The sequence below is a fragment of the Diuraphis noxia genome, unplaced genomic scaffold (genome assembly GCF_037042655.1).
Source record: "Diuraphis noxia isolate RWA-SAM2 unplaced genomic scaffold, SU_Dnox_SAM2 contig0002, whole genome shotgun sequence".
Taxonomy (NCBI): Eukaryota; Metazoa; Arthropoda; class Insecta; order Hemiptera; family Aphididae; genus Diuraphis; species Diuraphis noxia.
The window spans coordinates 42,490,142-42,516,564 of NW_028301712.1; the positions used below are offsets into that span (position 1 = coordinate 42,490,142).

The window sequence follows — 26,423 nt, forward strand, 5'->3', positions numbered from 1 at the left end:
TCACCGATTTATGGAACACTGAATTTTTCGGCTGGATTTGTTTTGAATAAATCGATTTTTTTTTTTACAAACTGGTGGTATATAAATACAAATTTTTCGATACATTTCAAAATTTTGAACTTTGAACAATTTATTTAATTTATTGTGTAATTAAAAAATAACTATTGTTCACTTGTACTAGTTGTACCTAGTCGATTTTTAATAAATAATGTTGTATCACTTGTATCCATATTATGTTAGCCTTGTTTATAAGTTACAACATATTTTCTAAAAAAAAAAATACGTACAAATATTCAAAAAGTAACCAATAAGAATTAATCATAAATGATTTTATTATAAATGTTTAAAAATGTATTATTTAATAAAATTTACATGGCTCTTATTCAGTCAATATTGAACTATGAGCCATAGTTGATGCATGAAAATTACTCTAAAAAAATAGGCTTATCCGAATATGGTGTTAAAAATAGGTGTTGCTGTTCAAAAAAAAAGTTTTTACTGCGCATGCGCAGACCAAATACTCAAACATTTTTGAAATGTATCGAAAAATGTGTATTCATATACCACCAATTCTTAAAAAAATCGATTTATTCCAAACAAATCAGGCCGAGAAATTCAGTGTTCCCTAAATCGGTGAACACACTGTATATATATATTATGTCACCTGCTCTTGGGTTATCGCTTATTTTTGGAAAATTGACTTTTGATAAAATAAAATTTAAAAAATTTAAATTTATAAAAAATCATAATAACTATTTCATTTTCTATAATCGTTAGTAACCATATATTTATGAATATACAAAAAACATTATATTTCTATTTGCTGAAATAAAATTCCTGTATGAGTTTACCTTTAAAATCCCTTTTTATTGCACACCTAGAACATTAGAGAAACTATTATACCAAATCAAGTTCATACGTTAAATCATTTTTGAGAAGCTGTATCTAGTTATATTTAGCTTTTATACAGGACAGAAATATATAATATAGTTGTGTGTTTGGGTAATCTTGAAAGCTACTGAACCGATTGCTATCAAATTTCGTACACATACTCTATAATTTTTTTTTACTAAATCTTAGTAAAATTAGTTCGTAAATCTAGGCAAATAAAATTATACGTCAATTCGCCAGTAATCTGAAGTAAGTACACTAAAAATGAGATATTTAGTACATCTAAAATATAGTGTCATAGTTTATAATTTTTCCTTCTTCCCCTAGCTTAGTTGAGTTACACAGATAGTAAACACATATGTTTATATTTATTTATTTTAGTATTTAAAAAATATATATTATTAACTATTAACTTTGATTTGAAACATAATGTATTTAATCAACACCAAATGGTGATTTGAGTAATTACCCACTTAAATGTATATCAGATAACAATTATACTTATAAAGGGTATCTATTGAAAAATATAATTATTGTTGTAGCTATACAATAAGACGTGTATTAATTCACAGTTTATCTCAAATAAAATGTTTTACACTTTAACAAATATTTAATTATTTAAAAACAAAAAATGTAGGTAATATGTAGAATAATTAGCAAAAATATTACTTATTCATCAATATTAATATAAAGAAGTTACATAATAATTTATACAAACTGGTAGTTAAGTGGTGGTGTAGTGTAAGGGATGAAGCACTAAAGCCTCTCACACATTACAAAAACATTGTGAATTTCTGTACCCCCATCTTATGGTGTTTGCAAAGTGAAATTAATGCTGTAAGTACAGTTGTATTTTGGAATATAGTTTGAAATTTGAAAAATAAAAATACTCTGATTGCAGCTCAATGGTAAATCGCAATTAATTATATTGTGGTTACAAGACCAGCTAATTAGTTGAGTGTTATTGTATTTAATATTATACATTTTGAACAGGTGACTATCATAATAGTATTAGCCTTAACAATAAAACATTATATTTGTTGATTTCAATACCATGTTAAGTCTTGATTAGTTTTGATTACGATAAATTATCTTTAATTAGTAAATTTTTACTACGGTCCTCCATCCCATTATTCACTTATTAAAATCAACAGCTAGACTGCTAGAGGACTGATTAAGTCCGTGAACGTTAGTAGCAAGTGTAAAACAGCAATAGAGGTGGATTATCTGCTGAATTACTGGTCCAAATGATCCAAGTATTATTACTGAAGTCGAAAATCACTTTAAAATAAAATTATTTATAGTAACTTTGTATGAATACATTAGTTACACGATTTTCAATTATTTTCTCCAAACTCGGATACAGTAATTAATTAAATAAATAAACGAGCAAAGAGAATTTCAAATGAGCATAGTTGTTTTATATTAGTTCACTAATAATATTATCCTTACATTTATCAAAATAAATGTTAATATTTAAAAACTGTTCAAAATATGAAAGATAATTTGACCTCTCACCCCAAAAAAATCTTATGGAATCCAAAATTGAATCAAATATGCGACCGATTTTGAAGAAAATTTCATAGATTGATTTTAGAGAATTTACCAAAAACATCTAGACCAAAACCAAAAAAGTATTGAGTAATTTTAAATATGTTTGATAATCAATGAAAATATATGGTGCTGAACAATTTTTTTAAAATTTTTTTTCGATTACATGCTAAATCATATGCTATAGATAATAAGAAAACAGTAGCGACAATAAATAAAAATAAACAAACCATTAATACAAAATATTATATATTATATTAAATCTTTACACTTTAAGTACTTTATCGTGTTTAATCATTTGACACGCATTAACCATTACCATTTACCGGAATTAATTACAGAAACATTTTATCATGTAAGTTACAATACATGCACTGCAATATATTTTTATTTTCTAGATTTGTTTCTACCCTATAGCCCGACGTAAATAAATTACTATCAGATAAAAACTACTGCATAATGTGTTTTGTTTTACAATATACAGTTTATTAGCATATTGTACTAACCATTCTATAATGGTCAAGCAAACATTTTTATTAGTAAGCACGGTTGAAATATACACATTAAAAAAAAAGATTAGTGTTGTTTTAATTTTATTAATAATCTAAAAATATAATATAATAGGTAATAGTTTAACAATAATTATTAATTATTATAATTATAATAACTCAGCATAGGATACAATGTTGTACTATTTTTTATAGATATTCGATAACATCATGTAATATAATAATGAATATTAACGACCAAGATAATAAATAATTTATATAGGTACTACTTATATAATAGTAAAATGACTATAGTGACAATAATATAATATCTAATCATTTTTCAGGATAAAATAATTTGATGACTCCAACACTGTTGACGTCTTCATCGTTTTCTGTTGGGCCATTCAAATCTGTGAATGTTAGTGGTAATTGTAATAGAGGTGGGGTGTTAATTGGATCATTGGTCCACATGTTCCAAGTTTTCTTGTCGAAGTCGAAAACACCTAAATAAATAAAACCGTGGATAAAATATATTGTAACATTATAAGCCTTCTAAATTAATAATCATTACTTATTAGAAAACTAACATTACTATTGATTAAAATTATTTCTTTTTGGTGGTTAACGAAATTGTTGCTAAAAATTATAATTATACGAACGTTTTACACATCTCAAAATCAACGCAAAAATTATAACAGCTAGATAAATAAAGTTATAAAAGTTAATATACATATTTAATATTGAGCTTTATTTGTAAAAATATTGTAAAAAATGAAAGCGATAAATAATTATTTTAATTAAATATAAGTAGGTTCAAAGCGCAACCATAAATCAAAATACTTTCCTAGCGTCTTTAAATACATTTCTTACCTAAAATATAGATATAAAATCGAATTTATCTCGGTGTTGGTCAAAACAGTTACCCTTATCAATAGAAATTCACAATCATCGTAAATAATAAAAAAAGTATAATATATTAATGTATAATTTATGAAGACCTGAACGAATTGCATAATCATCAACTTCATAGATATTAATTTAAATTTAACTTATTAAAATCAAAACTTATAGATTATAACATTTGAAGAATTATTTTAAAACTACAAACACCTGATGTAAAATCAAAGAGGACAATATTTTCGAATACATACCATAACTTTTTTTATTGCATAAAATATGTTACAGAGGCAAAAGACGACAAAATATAAATTTAAAAAACCTACGCGTGTATATCACGTGGTAAAAAATATTTTCAGAGATGATATTGTTTTGTGAAAAGCTTTGAATTTAAATCATTTTGTCTAAACATTTACACAAAACATTACTGCAAATGCACAAGTTTATTTTTTTTCGACATATTTCATAATTAGCAGGCAGTATGGAACCAATTTTCAATTACCTACATTCAGTTTATGAATTAAAACGAATCGTTAAAACGTTTAAAACGTTGTAGAAATGTTCATCGTGCTGTGACGCGTTTTGTCAACGCATATGAAGTATATATGTATATTATACAATATACTTCGTACATTACATATTTTGTATTTTTGTCCCCACCTTAACCTAACCTCACGAAATAATGGAGATATCAAAATTCTGGTTTTATAATAAGATTTATAGGGATAAGAACTACAATTATTTCATTTTAAAATCTATTTTAATGTTTTTGTAAAATATAAATATATAAATAATTATTTCCAAAAAAATTAAAGATAGCCATTTTGTAGGGTTTATTTTTCTAAAAATATTGACGTTTCAAAATTGTATTTCCATTAATTTCCTGATTTTTGATATTTTTTGTAGTTTTGATGAAATAAAATATGATTATAAATTTATAACTATTAGGAACACGAAGAGTATTCGGCCGGCCGTATGGGAATGCGCGTGGCGCGGCGGGTCACATGTTTGATAACATTATAATGTTAAATAATTCGCAATTTTTCTCAAAACTAAAAAAAAAAATTAAAAATCAGGAAATTAATGAAAATAAAATTTTGAAACGTCAATGTTTTCAGAAAAATAAACTTTACAAAATGGCTATCTTTAATTTTTTTAGAAATAATTAAATATAAAAATATATTTTTTAACTTTTTTACCAAAACATGAAAATAAATTAAAATATGAAACAATTGTAGTTCTTATCCCTGTGAGTTTTATTACCAAACCAGAATTTCAATATCACTATTATTTCGAGAGATATCGCAATGGGTAAATCCTCACGGGACACCCTGTATATACATGATGTCACACGATGATCTGACATATGGAATAACGTTTGTTGTATTCAATATTATAAAAATTTTTTCAATGTAGCCATTGTGCTACATTTTTAGTGTAATTTTTTATGTTTTATTTTTTAATACTGAAAATAAAAAAACTTAAAAATTGATAACATTTATAAAATCTTATTAGGATAAATGTAAAATAGCTTATTTGAAAATTTGATTATAAGAACAATTTTGACGGTAAAAAGATTTAAAGATTTATCTAAGTCAAGTAGTTTATTTTTTTAAATTTTTTTTAAATTCAATATTTTTTTGGTGAAATTAATTTGAAAATATTATAACTTTCTTAAAAATACGATTTTTGAGAATTTGCTAATATGAGTATATTTCTTAAATTATATACTAATCATAAATAAAAATAAAAATTGTTAATATTATAATATAATATTAAACATTTTTGTCATACGTTTAATTAGCATAATTTTTTTTGGCGGGTTTTCACCCTATCTATCTATATACTCGTATATATATATATTATATATATGTTTGATATATACTAACTATATATACCTAACTCGATTCTGGCTGGATGTATCAAGTTGAGTCGGGTTAGGTTAGGTTAGGAAATAATTTAATATAAAATATTTTCTATATTCACTCACTATTACATCAATATACCGATAATATTATACGTATTATAATGTGACGCGCTCACCCAAATTAATCGTGCTGACTCTGGCATCTGACTTGTCACTAAATATCGGCCATGGATCGTCCTCCTTATTTCCGAGTATTTCCAACATGTCCTGGAGGTTCGCAGCTGTCTTGTTTTCCGTCATCTGCTTGTATCGACTCTCCCTGGACTCACTGCTACTGTAAGCGGCTTCGTTCAGTTCTGGGTACTTCAGATGGAGTAATCTGAATATTTAAAAAATAAATTAAACATTTTCATGATAAAATAAAATAATATTTGATGGTTATAATTTTAGATTCTGAGCAGAGTGAGGAATGAATTGATTTTACTACCTATTATGTGTGTGTGGGTGTTTTTTTTTGGGGGTCTGTCATCACGTTTTGGGGCAGTAAAAGTGCTTCAATTTTTATTTCAGTACCTACTTCATTCGATCAGAAAGTGAATCTAGTTGGTACTTTCGGGGGTCAATGGAAAAAAAATCTTAATAGTTTTTTAAATAATCGGGATAAACAAACTAAAAATTAAGGGGAAAACGCGAAATTTTACGCGCAATCAGTTTTCGAAAAAATCATGGTTTTTTATGCAATTTTAAAACAAATGACCATAAATACATTAAATTTTCACCGAATGTTTATATAAGTATATTCTATTCACCACGCAATTTTCAAAAAATTTCGACTTAAGTGAACTATTTATAAGTATATGAAATTTTCGATCATTATTAGTTTTTTTTAAATTAATATTGATAAAAATATTTATTGGGTAGAAAAGCTTGAAAATTTAATACAAGACTTCTAATATATAGCTACAATAGCAAATGAAATAAATACAGTCACAATTTTTTTTTATAAACATTCAAAGTTTGAAAATTGACAAAATACGTAAAAACCACGAAAATTCACAATAATTATTTTAAGCTAGAAATTCAAAAAAAAATGTCTTTTTAAATCTAAGATTTGAAAATTTAATACGAAGTTTCTTATAAATTTGTCAACGTTTATCATAAAAAATATCCACCAGAAAGTCAAATTAAGTTTTTATGAGTGTTGAAAATTTAAATTTTTACAACATTGGATTTTCACTAGATTTCTCATTTAGCGATTTTGATGTAACTCTAAAAAAATGACTGTAGATACTTGAAATTTTCACTGAATGTTTATTTATATAGGAATTTTCTATATTTGATAATATTTTCAAATTGTTTTGATTAGTTTTTAGCTGTTCACTGACATTTTAATTTTTCAACTTTTTAAGTTTTTTTTTTCTATTTATGTCAATAAAATTGTATTGGTTGGGTCAAAAAGCTTCAAAATTGAATATAAGGCTTCCAACATATTATTTCAATAGCAGTTGAAAAAATATTAAAGATACATGGCACTTTTTTTTTATAAGTATTCAAAGTTCAAATTTTGACTAAATACGTAAAAATTACGGCAATTACATTTAATTCAAGATTCCTTATAAGTTTGTTTACCTTTATCAAAAAAAAAAAAAATATGTCCACCGGAAAGTCAAATATTTTAACAAGTATTTATATCCATAGTAATATATCCCAGACAGATAAACCGTCTCTTCTCAGAATCGTTTTTCGTATACAATGATATAATACCATTGGATTCAAATTTAATTCCATCCATTACAGTTACCCACTTGTAACCTACTTTACAGCACAGTGATATCCACTTTCCAGCTTTTTTTGTTTTACTTATTATATCGTAATCATTTAAATCTAATAACAATGTTAGAAATCCGAAAATTCATAAGGTAGTTATAATGGCTAACTCGAATTTGCTGAACAATTCACATAAATGTGTATCATCGACCCTACTAAGATCCAGACTTAATCGTGACTGGTGAATATTATTTACACAAGTCATGAAATGAATTACATCGCTACCACCAAAGACTATTGGAATGTTTTCCTCTCTGTTTACTATTTATAATAACTATACAGTGGTAAAGGGCACGCGCACACACCTGTTCGTATGTAACGAGTTTTTTCCCAAACCGAAGGTTGAGTAGTAAATTTCCGAACTGTCAGAATCGATTTTCGGGGTGACTTCGACCGTGTGAAAAACACGCGATTCTTTGTGTTCATGCAGAAAACCAAAGTTCATGTTGAATCCATCAGCCGTGCCTGCGCCTTTGTTGATTAACACGTTTAAGATATCGTTCACGTCAGCCCGCGTGGCCAGCAGCGCTCTCGTGATAAACTCTCGGGCTATAAACACAAAACGAATGAGTGTTATAATACAATTTAACAATATTACGCACATCACACACGAATGGAACGGAACCGAAAAAAGCTGCAAGTCGTGATCTGATAGTGAAAAAGTCACATGATATATGCGTATACGTACGTCAGTTTTTAAACCGTTCGGCGTTCAGGAAACGTATTTTAAAACTTAAGAACTTATAATTTGATGTCAACTTCCATGATTAATTACAAAATTAGATTTATTAAAAAATGTGTTTTATCTTTTATGATGGAAAACGTTACCGCAAATGAGTTTACTATAATCAAATAATCATGTACCTATAGAGTATTGTACGTACGTGCACAATTGTTGTCAATCGACCTGTCCTACGTACATACATAGATTTTCCAGTGTTTGTGTGATTTATCTACATATTTATGTTATTTTTACTAACGGATTTTGCCCTTCAGTGGTTCACTGACAAATATCGTGTTGATCGAGTACACCAGTCCGTATTGATTGTGGCCGCTTGCGTAACCAGGTAAGTGACCAGCGTACGCAAGTGCTTGAAACTTCTCTTCTCTGGCCTGAAACGTGCCACCCATTTCGGATTCATCGGGCACCACATGAGCAGCAACTATGTAATAATTGTTTACCGTCTCAGACAACGCATCTTCTGTATGGCCTAACAACTGTACAGCAATATTATGTAGACATTAATAATTTACGGGGACTCATATTTCTTATCTAAAACACCCTTTCTCAACATTTTTTTACCTACCCCTTAACATTTTAATAATTAAATTAATCAAAAACCTAACTAGTTATTCCGGCACATTCGAATTGCGTCCGTAAATTATATTTTGTCCGTGGTTTTGTCACGACACATCCGAGTTGTGTCCACGGGGTTTTCAGCGACTGAGAATAATGATTGGTGATAAACTAGTTGATATCTCAAGTATCGATATCTTATCTATAAATATCGTTTACAATTTATTGTTAGAAATTGATTTTGTCCTTGTTAGCATCAGTCACACTTCAACATCCAATGTTCGACAAATCAATATATTATTTATATTTATTTAACTTTGCAACGGAAAATTTTGAAATAATTAAAATGTCCAGTAAAAAAAAAAACTATTATATCGTATTAATGGATACAAATTCGCTTTTCAAAATTTTTTGAATTATAATGTTCAATGCGATCGTGTTCAAAGCGTTTATGTAAGTGTTATTTTAAAATAAACGAAAGTAGTGAAATCGTTTGGAGGACGTGGAAAAAGAAAAATATATTTAAAAAAAGCTATGACTGAGTTTGAAACAAATATTTAACACGTCTTGAGTTCGTTCAAAAATTGGCACACAAAATTTTACTCATTTTATAAAATAATATACAATTACAATTTTTAACTACACTATTTATACAAATGACAGTCCTCAGTATGTAAAAAGGGGAACGAAAATAATAAGTTTATACTATTAACCAATTAATCAATTATTAACCAGGACGCAACTCGTACATGTCGCGAGAAAATCGTGGACGCAATTTGGATGTGTTGTGCAAAAACCACGGACGCAACTCGGATATCCCGATGTATATTTTCGTATTTTGGGACGCAATTCGTATGCAGCCCAAAAAATATATTATAGTGCGTATTTTTTTCACTCAAATAATGTAATATTGTAAATATTTAAATTAATTAATTTTGTAATTTGTAAATCTATAAAAGTTGGCTCTAAAAATTGTTAATTAGTAATTACAATACACAGGAGCGATATAAGTAATTTTTTTTTTTGAGACTCGTAAAAGTCATGAATAACTGGCTGCATACGAATTGCGTCCCAAAATACGAAAATATACCTCGTGATATCCGAGTTGCGTCCGTGGTTTTTGCACAACACATCCAAATTGCGTCCACGATTTTCTCGCGACATTTACGAGCCAACTTTTATAGATTTACAAATTACAAAATTAATTAATTTAAATATTTACAATATTACATTATTTGAGTGAAAAAAATACGCACTATAATATATTTTTTGAACTTTTGTAGAAATACTACCTACGTTTGTGCACTAATAATAATAAAATATTAAAATATTATACATTACAAAAATGTATTTGTAACTTACTATTATCGATAAAACTATTTAACAAATGACAAGCACTATTAGTATATTATTTACACATTATATTGATTTACCTGTGCATTTGGCTGATTAATTATGAGTGAAGTACATCCTACAGGCCCTTTATCATTACTCGAGGCGTTTAAATTCTTTGGTAGTGTGTCATCTAATGCCATTAGGAACAACTGAAATATATTTAAATTTCTTTTATTTAGTTATCATACTTAATTATATTAATATTGTTTACAATAATAAAAAAATACATAAATACCTCGTGAAATGGAACTTCCGCTCCATCGGCCACTCCATGTAGCTCAATCACATACTGAGGGAAGTATGTTTGTGTAGCCTTCAAACTTTCTTCATAAATCTTCTTCCCATCTGGTTGGGCGTACATTGGTAAGAACTCACTCTGGAGTGGCTCATACGAGCTTAAATATTTTTTAATCATTGATCCAAAAGTGCGTCCCTATAATATGATTTTTTTTAAAAACTGTTTTATCTAAACTGTACTCAATTAACTAATAAAATTAATATTTTCATGTATTATCGTATAATTTTTCATCGACACATTTTTAAGGATAGAATGAATTTTTTAAAAGGTTATATCTATTTATTTATTAACCTGCACCGATATTAAAGAACCGAAAATCCGAAAAGTCTCTGTTTAAAAACAAATATTTTATGTAAATATTCATATTTAAAAGCCCTTGATTAGCTTAACTTTAATGAAATACATTTATATTGTATAAACTACGCAAATATAAGTGAGTAATTTTATTAATGGCTGATTTAAAGATATTCTCAAGGAGTTTGTATAGACAATTTTAACGCATATTAAGATGAATCATTATATTATTATAATATTTAAAATACCAACTTGGTGTAACTTACAAATGGTTCATAACCGTAGTCGATTATTTTGTACAAATATGAAATTATAAACTTAAAATAACTAAAACTCAGATCGGCTATTGCCAATTAGGTACTGTATTTTTACTTATATATTTTAGAGCTACAACACTTAATATAAAAATGAAAGCATTTTTGAAGTAATCTTGAATTGAATTTTCGAGATTACCTTTATTTTATTTTATTTTGTTAAATAGTTATATTTTTTTGTTGAAATAATATTTTATAAAAACACATTAACTGTTACTTTCGAAAATGGCGTTATCTTTCATTTTCATAATAGATGGGATTCTGTCTATTAAATGTATGTATGTTCATATACTTCATATACGAGACCTAGCAGGTAAAAAATACATATTTTAGTTGTAACATGAATATAAAAATTTGATGTGTAAGTTCCTATATACATAGTAAAAAAAAAGGTGTGTACCTATATTTTAGTTCCTAAACGGTGGAAAAATTATATACCTATGTAAGCTCTTATACACAGTAAAAAAAGTTAAAATGTCAGTAAATGTATATTTATGCTACCTATATTATGGATTTTTTTTTTATATTAATTGTTTGGGGCATCAACTGCATGGTTATTATTCGGCGTTACATATTTAATTTACATTAATTTCTTATACATACTTGCTTAATTTCTACTTATTTCCTATATTTACAGATTTACATATTAATCTAAATTAAAATATTGAAATCAGTTGACGCAGTTCTGTTGAGTTCACGAAATTGAGGAGTTTTTTGGTCATCTCGTGAGTGGGTGATAGCATCTGGTATAGTGTCTCAGGTAGTTTTAGTTCAATGTGCCTTTCACTGAATTTATGACATTCTGTGAGTACATGAATATATTAAGGATTATAAGTGTTTATATTTCTTATTAAAGTATATTTTATACATTAAATCTACTCAAACTGATTGTAATGACTCAAAAAAATACTAAAAATGGCATACCTATAGACACATTTCATAAATTAATTAATAGATAATCATGATCATAATGTCTTTAAAATTTAAATCATTAAATCATTTTAGATTAATTAATCAAAAAAATGGTTTATCGTCATATTCTATCAAGTATATAGGCACCAAACATCGTGGTTTTCTTAAGAGAAATTATATTGATACAATATCTAATCCATACTATATTATATTCCAATAATTAAAGAGCAATTTTTCCACTGTGTAGGAACTAACATCCGCAACTTATTTTTATCGTGTAAGAACTTACATATACAATTTTTTCAGTTATGTATGAATTTATTAATACACACACACACATGCCTTTTTTTTACCATTTAGGAACTACACATCTCATTTTTATATTCGTATAGGAATTAACACATTACATTAATAGCGACTAACGTATGTAGTTCTTTACCTGCTACTCTCGTGTCGGAACTATTTCCCTGTCAAACTACTCTGAAAACAACTATAACGGATCTGCGTCAGCGGGTCGACGTGTTAATGAATCGACTATTATTGAATTATTGGTGAAACGTCACTCGCGTTCAAAACCCACCTGGATATAATGTAATATTGTAAACTGTTTAGGTAAAGTATCTATACTATTTTTACATTACCATCATTCAGTTAAAAATTATACAATCTAATTATATCAGACGGATGACTGATTACAAGTATATATTATATAAGGTATTATAGTTCAAAGCCTCGTGAAATACTCGGTTGAAAATGCGCGATTCAAATAACATAATGTATTTAAATTAATCTACGTAATATTGTGCAATGTTGCACCTTATTTAGTAGTTATACCCACTGTAAAGTCGAGAAAAACGGAAGGTGATTATAACAAAAAGATTATCATATTTAATGTACGTGAGTATTGTAAAGCTACCGGAACACTTCCTGAGCACCTTCGAAAAAAAAATTAAATCCTATGAGAGATTTATTGTGTACTCCCGTTGGGCTGATTCGCCACGATAGTCAGTGTCGTCCAGTTCCGTCGAAGGAGAATCGCCACTGCATGTACTTACCGCATAATATTTTTAATTTTTACTCGTTGAAATCGTTTACCAACCAATAATAATAAATTATCGAGGCAATAGTAGTGTTGACGTGTTGTTCTTTTACCCACACTATGGTTTTAAATTATAATATTAGTAGTTAATATTATAATGCATCGATCGGCGTGTAGGTACTATACGTATACATATACTGGCGTGTATTATATATTCTGCACTTCATTCAATGCCTACCGTTCTGTATAGTCCAAAACCACAAGAAATATAATATTATATCTCATTTTCACGATGGTTATTATTTTTTTTTTGTTATTTTAAACAAATCTACAAATCTATTAACTCGATTTATGCAAAATCGTTATTTCGATTGATGACGAAATTAATTAAAAATCATCGTTTCATAATCATATAATTCGTATAATCGTCTAACAACCGATGTCGGTTACTACGATTATAATAAGTATACCTACCCTGTACCTACCTACATATACATTAAACTATCACTAATTATTATTCGTGTTCGAAAATCATGAAAGTCCTAATGATTCTTATCGTGATTAAATAAAAGGCAATAACACGTACCTACCTATATATTATTATTTATTATTAAGGACAAAATTAAATAACAAATATACAATTTACTGTAAGTGTAATATCTTTAAAATCCTTAAGCCATGTTCATTAAATGAAATAACTATTTTATACACATATTATGCAATATATATATATATATATGTCATATTATATAGATGGTATTTACATTTACTCGTATTATTATATAAGAAAATCATTAAGCTACCGGAAACCAGTCTGTGAACAAGTTCATGGTTAAAACAAACAGATTCTATATCAAATTACTCGAATTTTTCAGTTTTTATATTATCTTTGTAGTTTTATAATGCTATTGATGTATTTATTCAATAAAAAATATGTATTTTTTTATGTAAATGAGGTTAGAGAATTCAACTCATCAATTTTATGTAATAAACACGATATATAATATAATTTTGATATTTACAATGATTTGTAAAACAGTTTATAGGTACCTAGTACCTTATACCTACACCTTTTCAATTATACTAGTAAATCAAGTACCTACCTAGCACGTAATGTTTCTTTACGATATACCACTATCATAAATAACACTTGTGTAAGTTTTTATTTTTATAACAATAAAAGTAATTTTAAATGTAAATATTTCGATAACGAATAGGTTTTAGTTTTGTAGTGTTATAGTGTTTTTAATTATTATACAATATTTAATTATTTCTAAAATAGTAAGGTTATACATTATAATTATCTACTGTATCGCCTTTACCTAGTAATTACTAAGATAATAATTAATAATATAATGTATACTACTCAATAAATAACAAGGATATTATTATTATTATTTTTTTTTTGTTAAATAGGAATAAGTTGCATTAATGTGACATACTAATAATTATGTATTGTTAACATTATATTCAAGTTATTATTTGATCTTAAAATCGTACGTTGAAATTTAATCCAATCTATCATCAACATTAATCCAATAGGCTTTCTCGATTAAGAAATTAAAAAAAAGCAGACTTAATATTATATTACCTATTTATTCAAATTATAATTGTTCACTGCAAACTATTTATAAACGTTGATAAAAATCGAATTATTTAATAATATCATGATAATATTATACAGCTTTATAATGATTTTATAAACGATATAATGTATAATTAATATTGATAATTTGTCAATTAATTAATGTATATTTGATTATTGTTTTTAAATAATAATACATTATATCATAAAAATATCCGAAGTATAATTACGATGATATTATGATAATTACTGTCAAATATGTTGTTTTCAAATTATTAATGATATTTTAATAGAAAAAGTATTAAGTAAATATCTTATACAATTTTGACTTTACATAACAATTAAATTTATAATCTTATACCTTTCCTGATTAGGTGTATCCAAACGAATCATTAACAAATAACTGACGTAGCATCGATGTGTAAAATGCTATACCCACTTACATTAATTAATTATCACAACTATGCGTGTGTTTTATTTTGCTAATTAAAATGTATTGTTTTCAAAATTTACTTAAAATTTGAGTACATTATGTTTCTCATAGTTTGAATAAATAGGCTAATAAGAAATTAAAGAAGTAAAAATTAATTTTATTTGATAATTTGAGACAATTATTTTGATTTGCTGTATTTTAATCATCTACACGTTATAACAATTGATGGAACAATGAATTCAAATTTAGTAAGTTTATTAAAATATATTATATACCCTAAGTCTTAAAAATATATGTGCACAATATCATGATGACGATTAAAAACATTATTTTGAGAATAATAACTATTTTTCAGTTTTTTGTTATTATGATTATTATTACTACCTATCATTAATACTATTGCCCTAATCATCGTAAGACGTTAATCCTTGATGGATAAATTTCAATGACTAATATCTAATGTAAAAGGTCGAGAAAATAAAACGTATAAAACCTAAGTGTGTTAAATGTAGATCCATAGACAAGTACACTCTATATTTATTATTAATATAATAATATATTGTATTTTAAATGATTGCGCCTGCAGAATTTTCAATGTAATTATGGGAACTTAATAATTAAGAGAACGCTACACCCACATGTATTGTTTTTGTCTCACAAATGTAAAATATTGCGAAAACTGTTTTGCGCGAGAAACCAAATTTTCACACTATAAAGAGCAGAATATGTACCGTGCAATGTTGTTTTTAATTTTTTGATACCTATCACTAATACGAAAAAAGTTGTTATTGTTTAAGACAGCGGTTCTCAAACTTGTTTTTTCGCGTACCACTTAAGTATATTATCAATCAGTCGCGTACCACTGATGATTAAAAATATCGACGATATCAACAATTATAACCTATTCGATATCTTATTTATTGACGTATTTTCCGTGAAATCTAACCTTTATTATGAATATTTAAAAAAAACACACGACATTGTAAAATCATCGCTACGCTAAGAATCTACTATTTGTTTTTAATTTTCCATCCTATCACAATACGGCCTTCTGCGTACCACCATGGAGTCTTTCGCGTACCACAGTTTGAGAACCGCTGGTTTAAGAATTAATTATTTTTGAATTTTTCAAACTTGAATAACTTTGAAATTTTTTTTTTAGTTCTGATATCGAAAAAATAAAAATAACGTTGTACTGTAAAGTGTAAAATATGCTCTCCTCTTTATAATGGTGTGAAGATTTGGTTGCTTAGTTTGGATTGAGTGTTTCTCTTTTGCACAAAACAGTTTTCACAATATTTTACATTTATAAGCTGGAGATAACTCATGCGGGTCCTCTTAATATTTTATATTTAAAAAAATGCAATTTCACTGATATGAATCGTTTGCATTTTATCGCTCAATCGGATTCATCGATACATTCAAATTGTTAAGAACTCCTGAATGTTACACATTTTATTTTTATATATCTTTATATTTGAATAAAATATATAGAAGTATTTAATTAGAATTATAATTCAGAGTGTGTGTCGGGCGACGCTGCTATAGCGTGGGATCAGCTGAATAAGGATTTTTGATGTGGCACGGGGCACCGTCGAGACAACACACAGGGAGTAAGTCAGTCGTAGTATGACCAGTGTTAGTCGTTAGACTAACAATTTTAAGTATACTTATTATTTTTATAGTAAATACATTGATTGTTTTAATATTCAATTGGTGCGTACGTTTTATTTTGTGTTGTGTGTAAAATCCATAACAAAATATACGTTGTTAAAGAAGGTAATAAACACCAGTGAATTAAACGATAGTATGAAATACATAGTAAATATATTATTTATTATGATAAAAAAATAAGTGCACAAGAAAAATGGCAGGTGTTCAATAAATTATTAAATATACTCTTGTTAAACGTCACGTGTATACGATCGTTTATAGAGACACCATGAAACAGGTCTTTACGAGTGCAATTGAAGTTGCAGTTGAAATGTCATATACAGTGGCAGATGAACTTCAGTTGCGGCCAAACAATAAAAAAACCTATAAATCATTATCATTAAGTTATCTAACGTTCTGCGGTTTGTAGGTATCATAGTATGTCATGTTTGACATATAAGGCAATACATATAGCCGTACACCAAGTATATTTGTGTGTAATAAAAATGTCACAAACATGCAATTTTATCAAGACAACTAACCAGAATAAACACTCGTCTCTCCGAGAAATCCAACTTCCCAGCTATATTCCTGCTAGTGATATAATATGAGTCTAAAATTTAAAATTTAAACATAGCCAATAATTTATTACCTTAATATTTGCATGGTATATTTTATATTTTTTTGACGAATCCGTTCCAATGCAGTGATTATATAGTATTAAAACTGATGTACATCAACAAAAATTATAGTTATATTTAGAGACTTGTATAAGATATTATTCGAAATAATAACGAAAGACGCTAATCTGTTTAATGTCAATAAAACAGAAATACGGCGCTTCTATATAACGAGGAGTCGTCCATGCTTAAAAAGTATGAAAAAATTATGTATTTTTTTTTAATCGACAATTCGGCGAGCATTGATGACATGAATAATAACGACCGTCCGGTAGACACCAACAGCCAATAAACGAATACAATATAAATAATAATAATATAAGAGATTAAGTTGTGCCTATTTACAAACATAAGTACAATGTTATATGAAATAGAATTAAAAACGCTAAGTACCAAATATGTTTTAAGAAAAATTAAACCCACTAGTAAACAATAAAACACATAGCTAATTATTATCATGAACTTGGATTAACCTTATCTAATCTAACATTACCTTGGTACTCACATTAATAAATATAAAAAAAAAAAAAAAAAATAGTGAAAAGGTTGAAAAATATTGAAATATCGATATTCACCTAACGTATTATAATTATAACAACCTTATACATCATAAAAAATGCTAATGCAGCATTCCAATTCAACGATTTATTCCCAATATTCTCATACCTAATTATTTATCATTACTAGGTATAGGTACCATATTTTTAATAAATTATATTACCTATATATTATTAAATATTATATATATATTATATTTTAAATAACCTAATTATTAAATTATGTTAAATCAGGTAAAAATGTCTAAAACACATTGCTCGTGTGTTATGTGTTATATGGGAAATATTTATGTATTTTTTTTCCTTATCGTTACACAAGTACCGTAAACATATAAAAAACTACTTCTGAGATAACTACGTATTATACCTAACATCTTTTGAGTGATCACACTGAACAATTTACTAAAACTAAAATTGATAAAAAATAGTGTAAGTGTAGTATAATTTTTGTAACGTATAAATTCATCTAATTTTTAGAACATTTTTACGAACAACGAAAACGTTATATTATGTACTTAATATGGTTGTAAACACATATAATCCACACATTATATAAAATCTTCCAATCTTTATGGTGATATTTTTTAAAATTATTATTATTTAAAACTTTTGTGACAAAGTCATCTAACTTATTGGTATTTACTATATTTTTTAATGGTAACAAATCTATATCAAGAGCAAATTGAAACTTTAATATCATAGTGCTCGGAATCTATATTATTCATCACACTTTGCCGTACTCAGCCGCGCGTGAATATTGTCAGGTAACAAAAGTCATTATGAAGCAAAAAATGCGTATAAATGTTACAACTAATTAATGTGTTAAAATTTTATCTCAAATCTAATGTATATTATAGTTATACACAGTCATATTATACTTACGACGCTGTATCCGACTTCGTAGTGTGTGCCCTTCACGTGGTGTACTGGTATGGAGTTTAGCCTCCGGGGCACGGTGTGCAGGCATGATACTAGAAATGACATTATCGAGTATTGGTTTTAATATTGTAATGTGTCTTAAATCTTAGACTGATCATAAAATCTATTTCACTAGATCACCGGCGGTGGTATACAAAAAATAAAAATAATGTTATAACATAATATAATAACGATCAAACGATTTGGAGACGTCAACAAGACTAAATTTACGAACTGTACGCGGGTGCGCTACAGGGCTGAAACCGTATGAATCTCAAAGCCAATTATGCGGATTTATTATTTTAAAAATATACACATATAATAATATAATATATAGAAATTATACTAAATATTGTTACCGAGTCCGCCGCGCTTAGCAGTGTGCGATGCATCGCGTCGATGTCGGTTTTTATGCTTTCCGTTGATTTTTTCCCTCCAAAATCTTTTCCTGTATAGTCATGAATCATGAATGCTTACACATAATAATATAATTTTAGCTGCCGTGAAGTTATATGTATTTTATACGATACAAGCGTGTGTGCGTGTGTGCAGTGAGCAGTTCGGTGTCATATGACTGATAATAATCGAAACGACACTCGGTCGAAATGCGGTATTAAATTAATATAAGGTTTCAACGGATTAACTCGATAAAAACTATGCACCAAAACAATAATTTAAGCGTATGTGCCTATATAATGTTATAATGAAGGTACTTAGAGTTTATGTTCCAAAATCGATATTAAAAAAGAATATTATCATATTTTAACGACCATCATTACAACTGTTACACAACTGTATAAGTTATTAGAATTATTAAAAAGGAGGTTGAAAATAAGTCTTATCAGATGATTTATATTTTCATTTATTGATAGTGCGCATACATATGATATATTAAATATTAAATACATAAATCATACAACCAGATCGATTTATCATTAGATAATTCTTTTTAAACCGAATCAAAATAATTATTAAATACAAATTCATCAAACTGCAAACTATTTATTATTATATAAATAATATGAATTTTGATTATTTTAAGTCCTATTCCGAAGTTAAATCATTTTTACCTGAATACTTGATACGTTTGTGTTTTTAACATTTATTACCTATAGTCGTTTAAAGTTGAGATATATTTTATATTTAAAATGACTACCGCAACAACATGAACACGCGGTATATATTATTAGTATTTACTATTTATTATTCGATATAGGTATAATAATTATGCCCATAATGCTATATTTTCGATTTTTTTTATCGCATTATCATTTATCACGAACGACGTTTATACGAATAGGTATAAAATAACCAACGACTTTCGACACTCACGCCTAATTAAAGAAAAGGTTAATATTTATTTTGCATAATATACATTATCTGTCTACCTACATAGTTCTTATATTCATATCTTATATTATATATAACATAAATATTGTAAAGATTAGGTATGTTTGGCTAAAACAATGGCAATAGTAACGAGGCATTATCCACTCGTATACCTAATAATATATATAAATTATAAATATATTATAATGCAAGTCCGACAGGGAGCGAAATTTCGGATGGGCTATGTATTGTGTACCAACGAGTTAAAAGCACGCCATACCCGCACGCGTTGTATTTGTCTTACGAACGTATAACATGGCAAATTGAACGTTCTGATTAATTCATTTAACTCTGTTATGTTTAAGTTAAGAGTGAATTGACCTATTACCGAATTTCGAAGTTGGAATATTATCTAGTCGATGGTGTAAGTTTTTTTCATACTTCAATATTAGAGCGAGTTATGATCATTTTAAAATACTCATAATTCGCTTTAAAATTGAAATATATATAAAAAAAAACTATGTCATAATATACTAGATAATATTTTTAGGTACTTATAAATTTGGTTATACTTAATTTCAAAAATTAAACACAACAGATTAAACTCTGTTAAGTTCAACTCTGAATTATTCAAAACGTACAATTTGCTAAGTTATACCATTGATTATAAATACCATAATAAATTAAATAGGTGTGGTGTCAACAACATACCGGTTTTGAAACAAATCGCGCATCCACCCTGCACCCAACCGACTTACTGTGACAAAGCTTCTCGCCGTTTGTTATTTGCCCGCCACCGCTACAACCGTTAAAGCCACCACCGCCAATGGCTTCACAACCACTTCACCAAACAGCCATTTAACGAAATGCTTACGTCATATTCGTCACAAACATGCGTATCACGAGTTTCTCACATATCTATTTAATTTATCATGAAATGAAAAATACTAACTATAGTATTCATAATCAATGGTCATTGGTCATATGTTAATGTTTTTAAGACGTAGACACTAGACAACGCGGGTAGATGTCTTCATTACGTCCGCGGCCGCGATCCACTCTGTCGTAGTGACAAATAGTTTTAGATGGTTTTCTCATAACAAGCAACATTTCAATATAGCCAATATAAATAATAAATATTTTATATGAGTAGACAACAGAAACTTAATAATAAGTAATACCTGTTGTTGTTGTTGTTGTCGTGAATGTCAAGTAATAAATTACGATTGTTACAACGCAGCTCAAAAAAATAATGATCTCGATTAGGTACCACACTATTAGATAACATAATAATTATTAAGTTATTTCACTCATAGGGCTAGTATTTAAATGTATTCCAGAAAAAATAAATTAGGTAATACATTTTTTAAATTATTAAATGTCATTATAATAGTAGTTTGGATATAGTCTGGTAGAACAAACTTATATTTGAATATTTCAACTAATTTTATGATAAATATAGTACAATTTCCGCCTATTATTAAGCCTAGTGCTTTCATCATTTTTTATTGGCTATCTATTGATCTATATTACACTACTGTATACTACACAAGATACTCATTATATCAAGAACTTATAACATTATTAGAACTGTATTATTTTCTAAATTTTAAATCGTTAAAACTTTTTTTTAATTTTTTGCTATTTTTATCGTTTTTGCTTTTTGAATTGTTAGTTACAATATGCATTTTTATTTCTTATTTTGTGGCAGAATATTTTATGCAGTACTCCAGAGTATAAAAATCGAATTTTGGAAGAGTAGTTAATGATTCATTAGTATTAAAGTTTTGATGAGCAGAGTGAAGAGGTACAAATGTACGCGCAAATTGTTGATCTACTATGTACTATCACGCAAATTTAACTTAAAATACTTATAAATCTTGAACTACTCATCACTAATTTAAAATTTTTGTATAGATATCAACATATAAAAACTTACTTCAACAAATATTTTGCTATAATATAAGGAATTATAGTGCGTATCGTAACGAATATAACATAGAAAATCGAGAGTCATCTTTAAGTTCTTAGACACTTGGATTTTCAAAAATAAAATATTGAACACATTATATTGATTACGTTACTGTTATATCTTATAAATTTAATATTAAATATAAATTTAAAATTACCTATTTTTTCGCGAGGGAAAACGTGCATTATTATTATAAAACTATAAAAATTAATAAATATTATAAACGTATATAATATACTTTGGTATACAATTATTGGTTATTAGTACATATATATAAAATGTTTTTACTGATTTAAACCGTACAAGAACATATTATTCACTCATAAAATTACATGTAACTGCACAGCAGTGGATGATATCTCGATGCGGACTATAAATTACTATACCTTAGAATATATTTATTTTTTCATTAATAGGTACCTTACGTTTTAGGCAAAGATAATATAATATCATAATAATATTGTTATGTACTTTAGTGGTCTTATCGCATTCTCAATACTTAAGTATTACATTAATATATGGATGTTTTTTGCGTCACGTGTACGCAATAAACAAAACAGAAAAATCAATTGACTTGGGTAAAATACTTTTTAAAAGTAATTCGAATACATATTCCAAATACTTAAAAAGAACTATTTACAATATGTATTCGAATATTTTATGATAATAAAATTCCAAATATTTTTCGAATACTTTTTTTAATAACAAAAATCATTATTTACTTCAATTCAGTGTTTATAAATTAACATTATAATAATCTGTAGAAGGGGGTTACATATAAAAATAAGTTAACCCCCCACCCCAAACTCCTGATTACTCCACTGTTCAAATTAATATGAAAATTAAAAATTAATTAATTCTTATATAGTCTTCGCCATCTAGTTACTACAAAATTGGAAAATATCAAATAACTTACTGTCCAATTGAAAATATTGAAAACAGTAGAAAACAAAATAATATACTACTACAAAATATTTTGTATAGAAATATACATATTATATTATACAATTAAAAAGCAATTTCTATGACAGAAAAAGAATAAAATTATTTTTTAAAAGTGATTGGACGTTAAAAAGTATTCAAAATACCTTATTGAAAACTTAAAAAAAAAATTATTTAAAATTATTCCCAATACAGAATTCACAAAGACTATCTATACGAGTATAGTATTTTATGTAACATAGTTTATGGACTTAGAATAATGAATACACATTATTTGAAAAGTGTATTAATTTGTTCTAATCACAGCAACTTTATAGTTTATTTTATACATTTTATAATTTGAGGCTGGATACATTTCATAAAATTTGAATTCAGCATGACGTATCTTAAAATTAGTAATGACATTAAAATGTTTTAAATTTAAATTCAACGATAATAACCATTATATATACAAAAACGGAAAAAAAAATTCATCGACAATAAATGAAAAAAAAAATCTAAAATCTCTCATAAATATAAAATAATAAAATAAATATTTCGTTAAAATCTCAAGTATCATCAGTTCAGCATGTTCAACCAATGTACTTTGGACTTCTAGCACTTAAAAAATAATGTGAATTTCAAGTTTACCTATTTGTTATAAAAAAAAAATCATAAGAAGAACCTTGTATTAAATTTTAAAATCGTAAATATAAATCATTTTTATGAATTTTTAACTTTAAATTGTTCTAAGAAATTCAATATAGGTACCCAAGTGTTTTCGATAGTTTTTAGTTAATGTATGAAAACTGTATATAGTTATATTAAATTTTCATACTTTTTTATAGTGCGAAAACATTTTTTATTGACATTTATAGAAAAAAAATTTCAAATTTCAAATTTCAAATCTCTATGAATGGTTCAAAAGGCGTTAATATATTTTGAAATTTTAATTATGTACAATGTACAGACAATACAATCGGTAAGGCGTATCTACGTTTGTTCGTTTTTGAATAAAACAATTATCTAAAATTGCGGTAGATTCAATGAGTTGGAGACGTCAAAATGTTCATAAAAATATTTAACTTTATAGATTTATAATATAAATTCACCTTGGGTACATAGCTATATGTAGAAGTTAAACCGACAGCTACCGAGTTGATGAGAAAAATAAGGGCAACATACAACGTCATAGAATTACATTAGTATGCGCAATAATAAGTAACCAAATATAATATACGTTAAATTTAAAAGTATTATTATAATGTATAATGGATTTCGACCATTTCGTATAGGTACACCGAGTCACCATCGCATGTGCTTATAGGAAATAAACCGATACGAGTCCATTGAAATATAATAATTAATTTTATTTACTCCTTAAACGAATATATTAATTGATGAGATACATAATTATTATTGTTTTGGTATTATCTGCTTACGTGGTTTATCAGCGGCTACCGGTATTGCTAGAAAGATTCCGCAATTAAGCATCGCCAGGCACGTGAAGGCAGTAATCGTCTTTTTAGCGACCAACATTTCAGTGATACTTTTTATTTCGTTTCCTCTCGTTTGTCGTCGATGTCTTCTATGGTGCTGGTTGGTTGTGTTGTTGACGTATATTTACCAATATATAATGTCTTCGTTGCCAATACAATACCACGTATCTCAAAATGTAAATTTTTCACAAGGCACAAAAAACTAAATAAAATTAATATTAATAATGGATATATTATGTGATAATGTTTCTGTTCCTCAAACACTTGTGTATGTGTGTGTGTCACGTACGCATTAGCATCGACCACATTTTTTAAACTTATTATTATTACACAACACGGTCGTTACAATAATTCATTAAATAAACTTTGTCGATCAGTTACCTAATAATTTGTCTAGTGTTTTATTTTGTTGATTAAACAATAACACAACAGTTTCAATGTTTATATTCTATTTAAATTTTGTGAATTTTACATGATGGTATTTACACTAAACCATGTGATTGTTTTTCTGAAAAATTTGATATATAGCACTCATTATTGATTTTATTTGAAGATACGAGGTATTTGTTTTTGCAACGACGATATTATTGTTGAATATTTATTTTTATTAATATTTGTATCGCGTAAATTTAGATAATGTAACGATATTAGATAAATTACGGTTACACTGTTGTTTGTATTTTATTATAAATATAATATCGATTTTAATTAATATATTATCGAGTGTGCTGCGGAAAGAGACGAACAGTTGCGCGTCGGCGAATGATCGACAGTCGACGTCGAAAACGCGTCTTTTAAGGGTAATTCGCGAGGTGTAATTATAATTATTATTGTTGTTACTGTTTTAAAATTATGCACTGTTGCGTGGCGGAGTAGGGGGTGATTAAACATACCGGGCGTTTGCTGATTGGTGGGTACCGAAGGCGACGACGAGCGTAAATAATATGCAAGTTGTTTGCGAAGCGGAACGAAAAAAACCATTCGAATAGGATATGTTTGCATGATGTCTAAAATCTAATGTCCATACACCAGAATGGTAGCGACAGTAACATATAAAGTCACATAATATAGTGATTTAGGATTATTTGAGAGGTTTGAGATCTTTTCCAACCACTCAACGGAATACCGCACATTATGAACAAGAGTTCTAATTTAGAGGTAATTTAAGGTATTGCGATTAGAACTTCTCAATCATAATCGTAATACCTACTACGCGTTTTTTCTGTATTTTAATTTCTCTCATTTACGGTCAAGTAACATGTTACTAATTTGTTTTCTGCACACTTCAATATAACAAGTATAAGTATCGTTTGCTTACTTTTTATGTACAATAGAAGGTGATGTTTTGGTTTACATTTTTTAATAATTATACCACGTTTACTCAGAATCACTTAACTAATACCTATACATCAGCTAGGTACCTGTTAAAAAAAAAAATTAATATGTAGCACAATAAATGTTTTTTTAAGTCTTTTAATAACATTTATTATCGTATCTATAAACGGTATTATAATATTGTTGATAAAGTTTATGAACAAAAATGTATGTATTATCAAATACCTCTCGCTTGATAAGCCCTTGCAGGCATACGTTATGACTCACGAGACGTAACTCATACTCAATATTGTCTCGTCGTGCTGGTCCCTGTTATTAACTCTTTTCCAATTAATTTGTTGGAAATGTTATTTTAAATATGCTTTTCTGCATTAGATTTAGAGGTTACTTGTGCTATTATAAATTAATGCCAGCCGTAATTGTTAGATCAACTGAACAGAAAAAGTTTATAAATAAATACATTTTAGT

At 27.2% G+C, this 26,423-nt stretch overlaps 1 protein-coding gene and 1 long non-coding RNA gene across 8 annotated transcripts; both read right to left on the reverse strand.

Moving 5' to 3' along the window:
* Window positions 1–3,018: 3,018 nt before the first annotated feature.
* LOC107169374 (beta-alanyl-dopamine/carcinine hydrolase-like) lies at window positions 3,019–25,390 on the reverse strand. Of its 7 annotated transcripts, none has more exons than XM_089218821.1 (9): window positions 25,002–25,390; window positions 24,564–24,822; window positions 18,864–18,952; window positions 10,452–10,649; window positions 10,255–10,365; window positions 8,505–8,742; window positions 7,830–8,073; window positions 5,874–6,076; window positions 3,019–3,436 (listed from the first exon to the last, which is right to left on the reverse strand). In XM_089218821.1, exons 2-9 carry the CDS (start codon window positions 24,658–24,660, stop codon window positions 3,267–3,269), a joined length of 1,350 nt encoding a protein of 449 aa, XP_089074947.1. In that variant the 5' UTR covers window positions 24,661–24,822; window positions 25,002–25,390; the 3' UTR covers window positions 3,019–3,266. The 7 variants fall into 7 exon arrangements, with proteins under 7 accessions (XP_089074947.1, XP_089074944.1, XP_089074948.1 ...); XM_089218818.1 differs by lacking the exons at window positions 24,564–24,822; window positions 25,002–25,390 and adding exons at window positions 21,410–21,502; window positions 22,358–22,512; XM_089218822.1 differs by lacking the exons at window positions 24,564–24,822; window positions 25,002–25,390 and adding exons at window positions 21,410–21,502; window positions 22,168–22,183.
* LOC149058479 (uncharacterized) lies at window positions 16,902–18,857 on the reverse strand. Its single transcript, XR_016190157.1, has 2 exons — window positions 17,287–18,857; window positions 16,902–17,128 (listed from the first exon to the last, which is right to left on the reverse strand). It is a non-coding gene; the product is annotated as an uncharacterized LOC149058479 (long non-coding RNA).
* Window positions 25,391–26,423: the final 1,033 nt, after the last annotated feature.

Bases quoted from the DNA above. Each gene is read 5' to 3' on its own strand.
- LOC107169374 (XM_089218818.1), bottom strand. From the start codon at position 22,385: ATGCACGTTTTCCCTCGCGAAAAAATAG. The intron at 8,743-10,254 runs GTAAATCAATAT...ATTGCTGTACAG, and splicing joins TTAATCAGCCAAATGCACAG to TTGTTAGGCCATACAGAAGA. The intron at 6,077-7,829 runs GTGTGTGCGCGT...TTAAATATTCAG, and splicing joins AACTCGTTACATACGAACAG to ATTACTCCATCTGAAGTACC.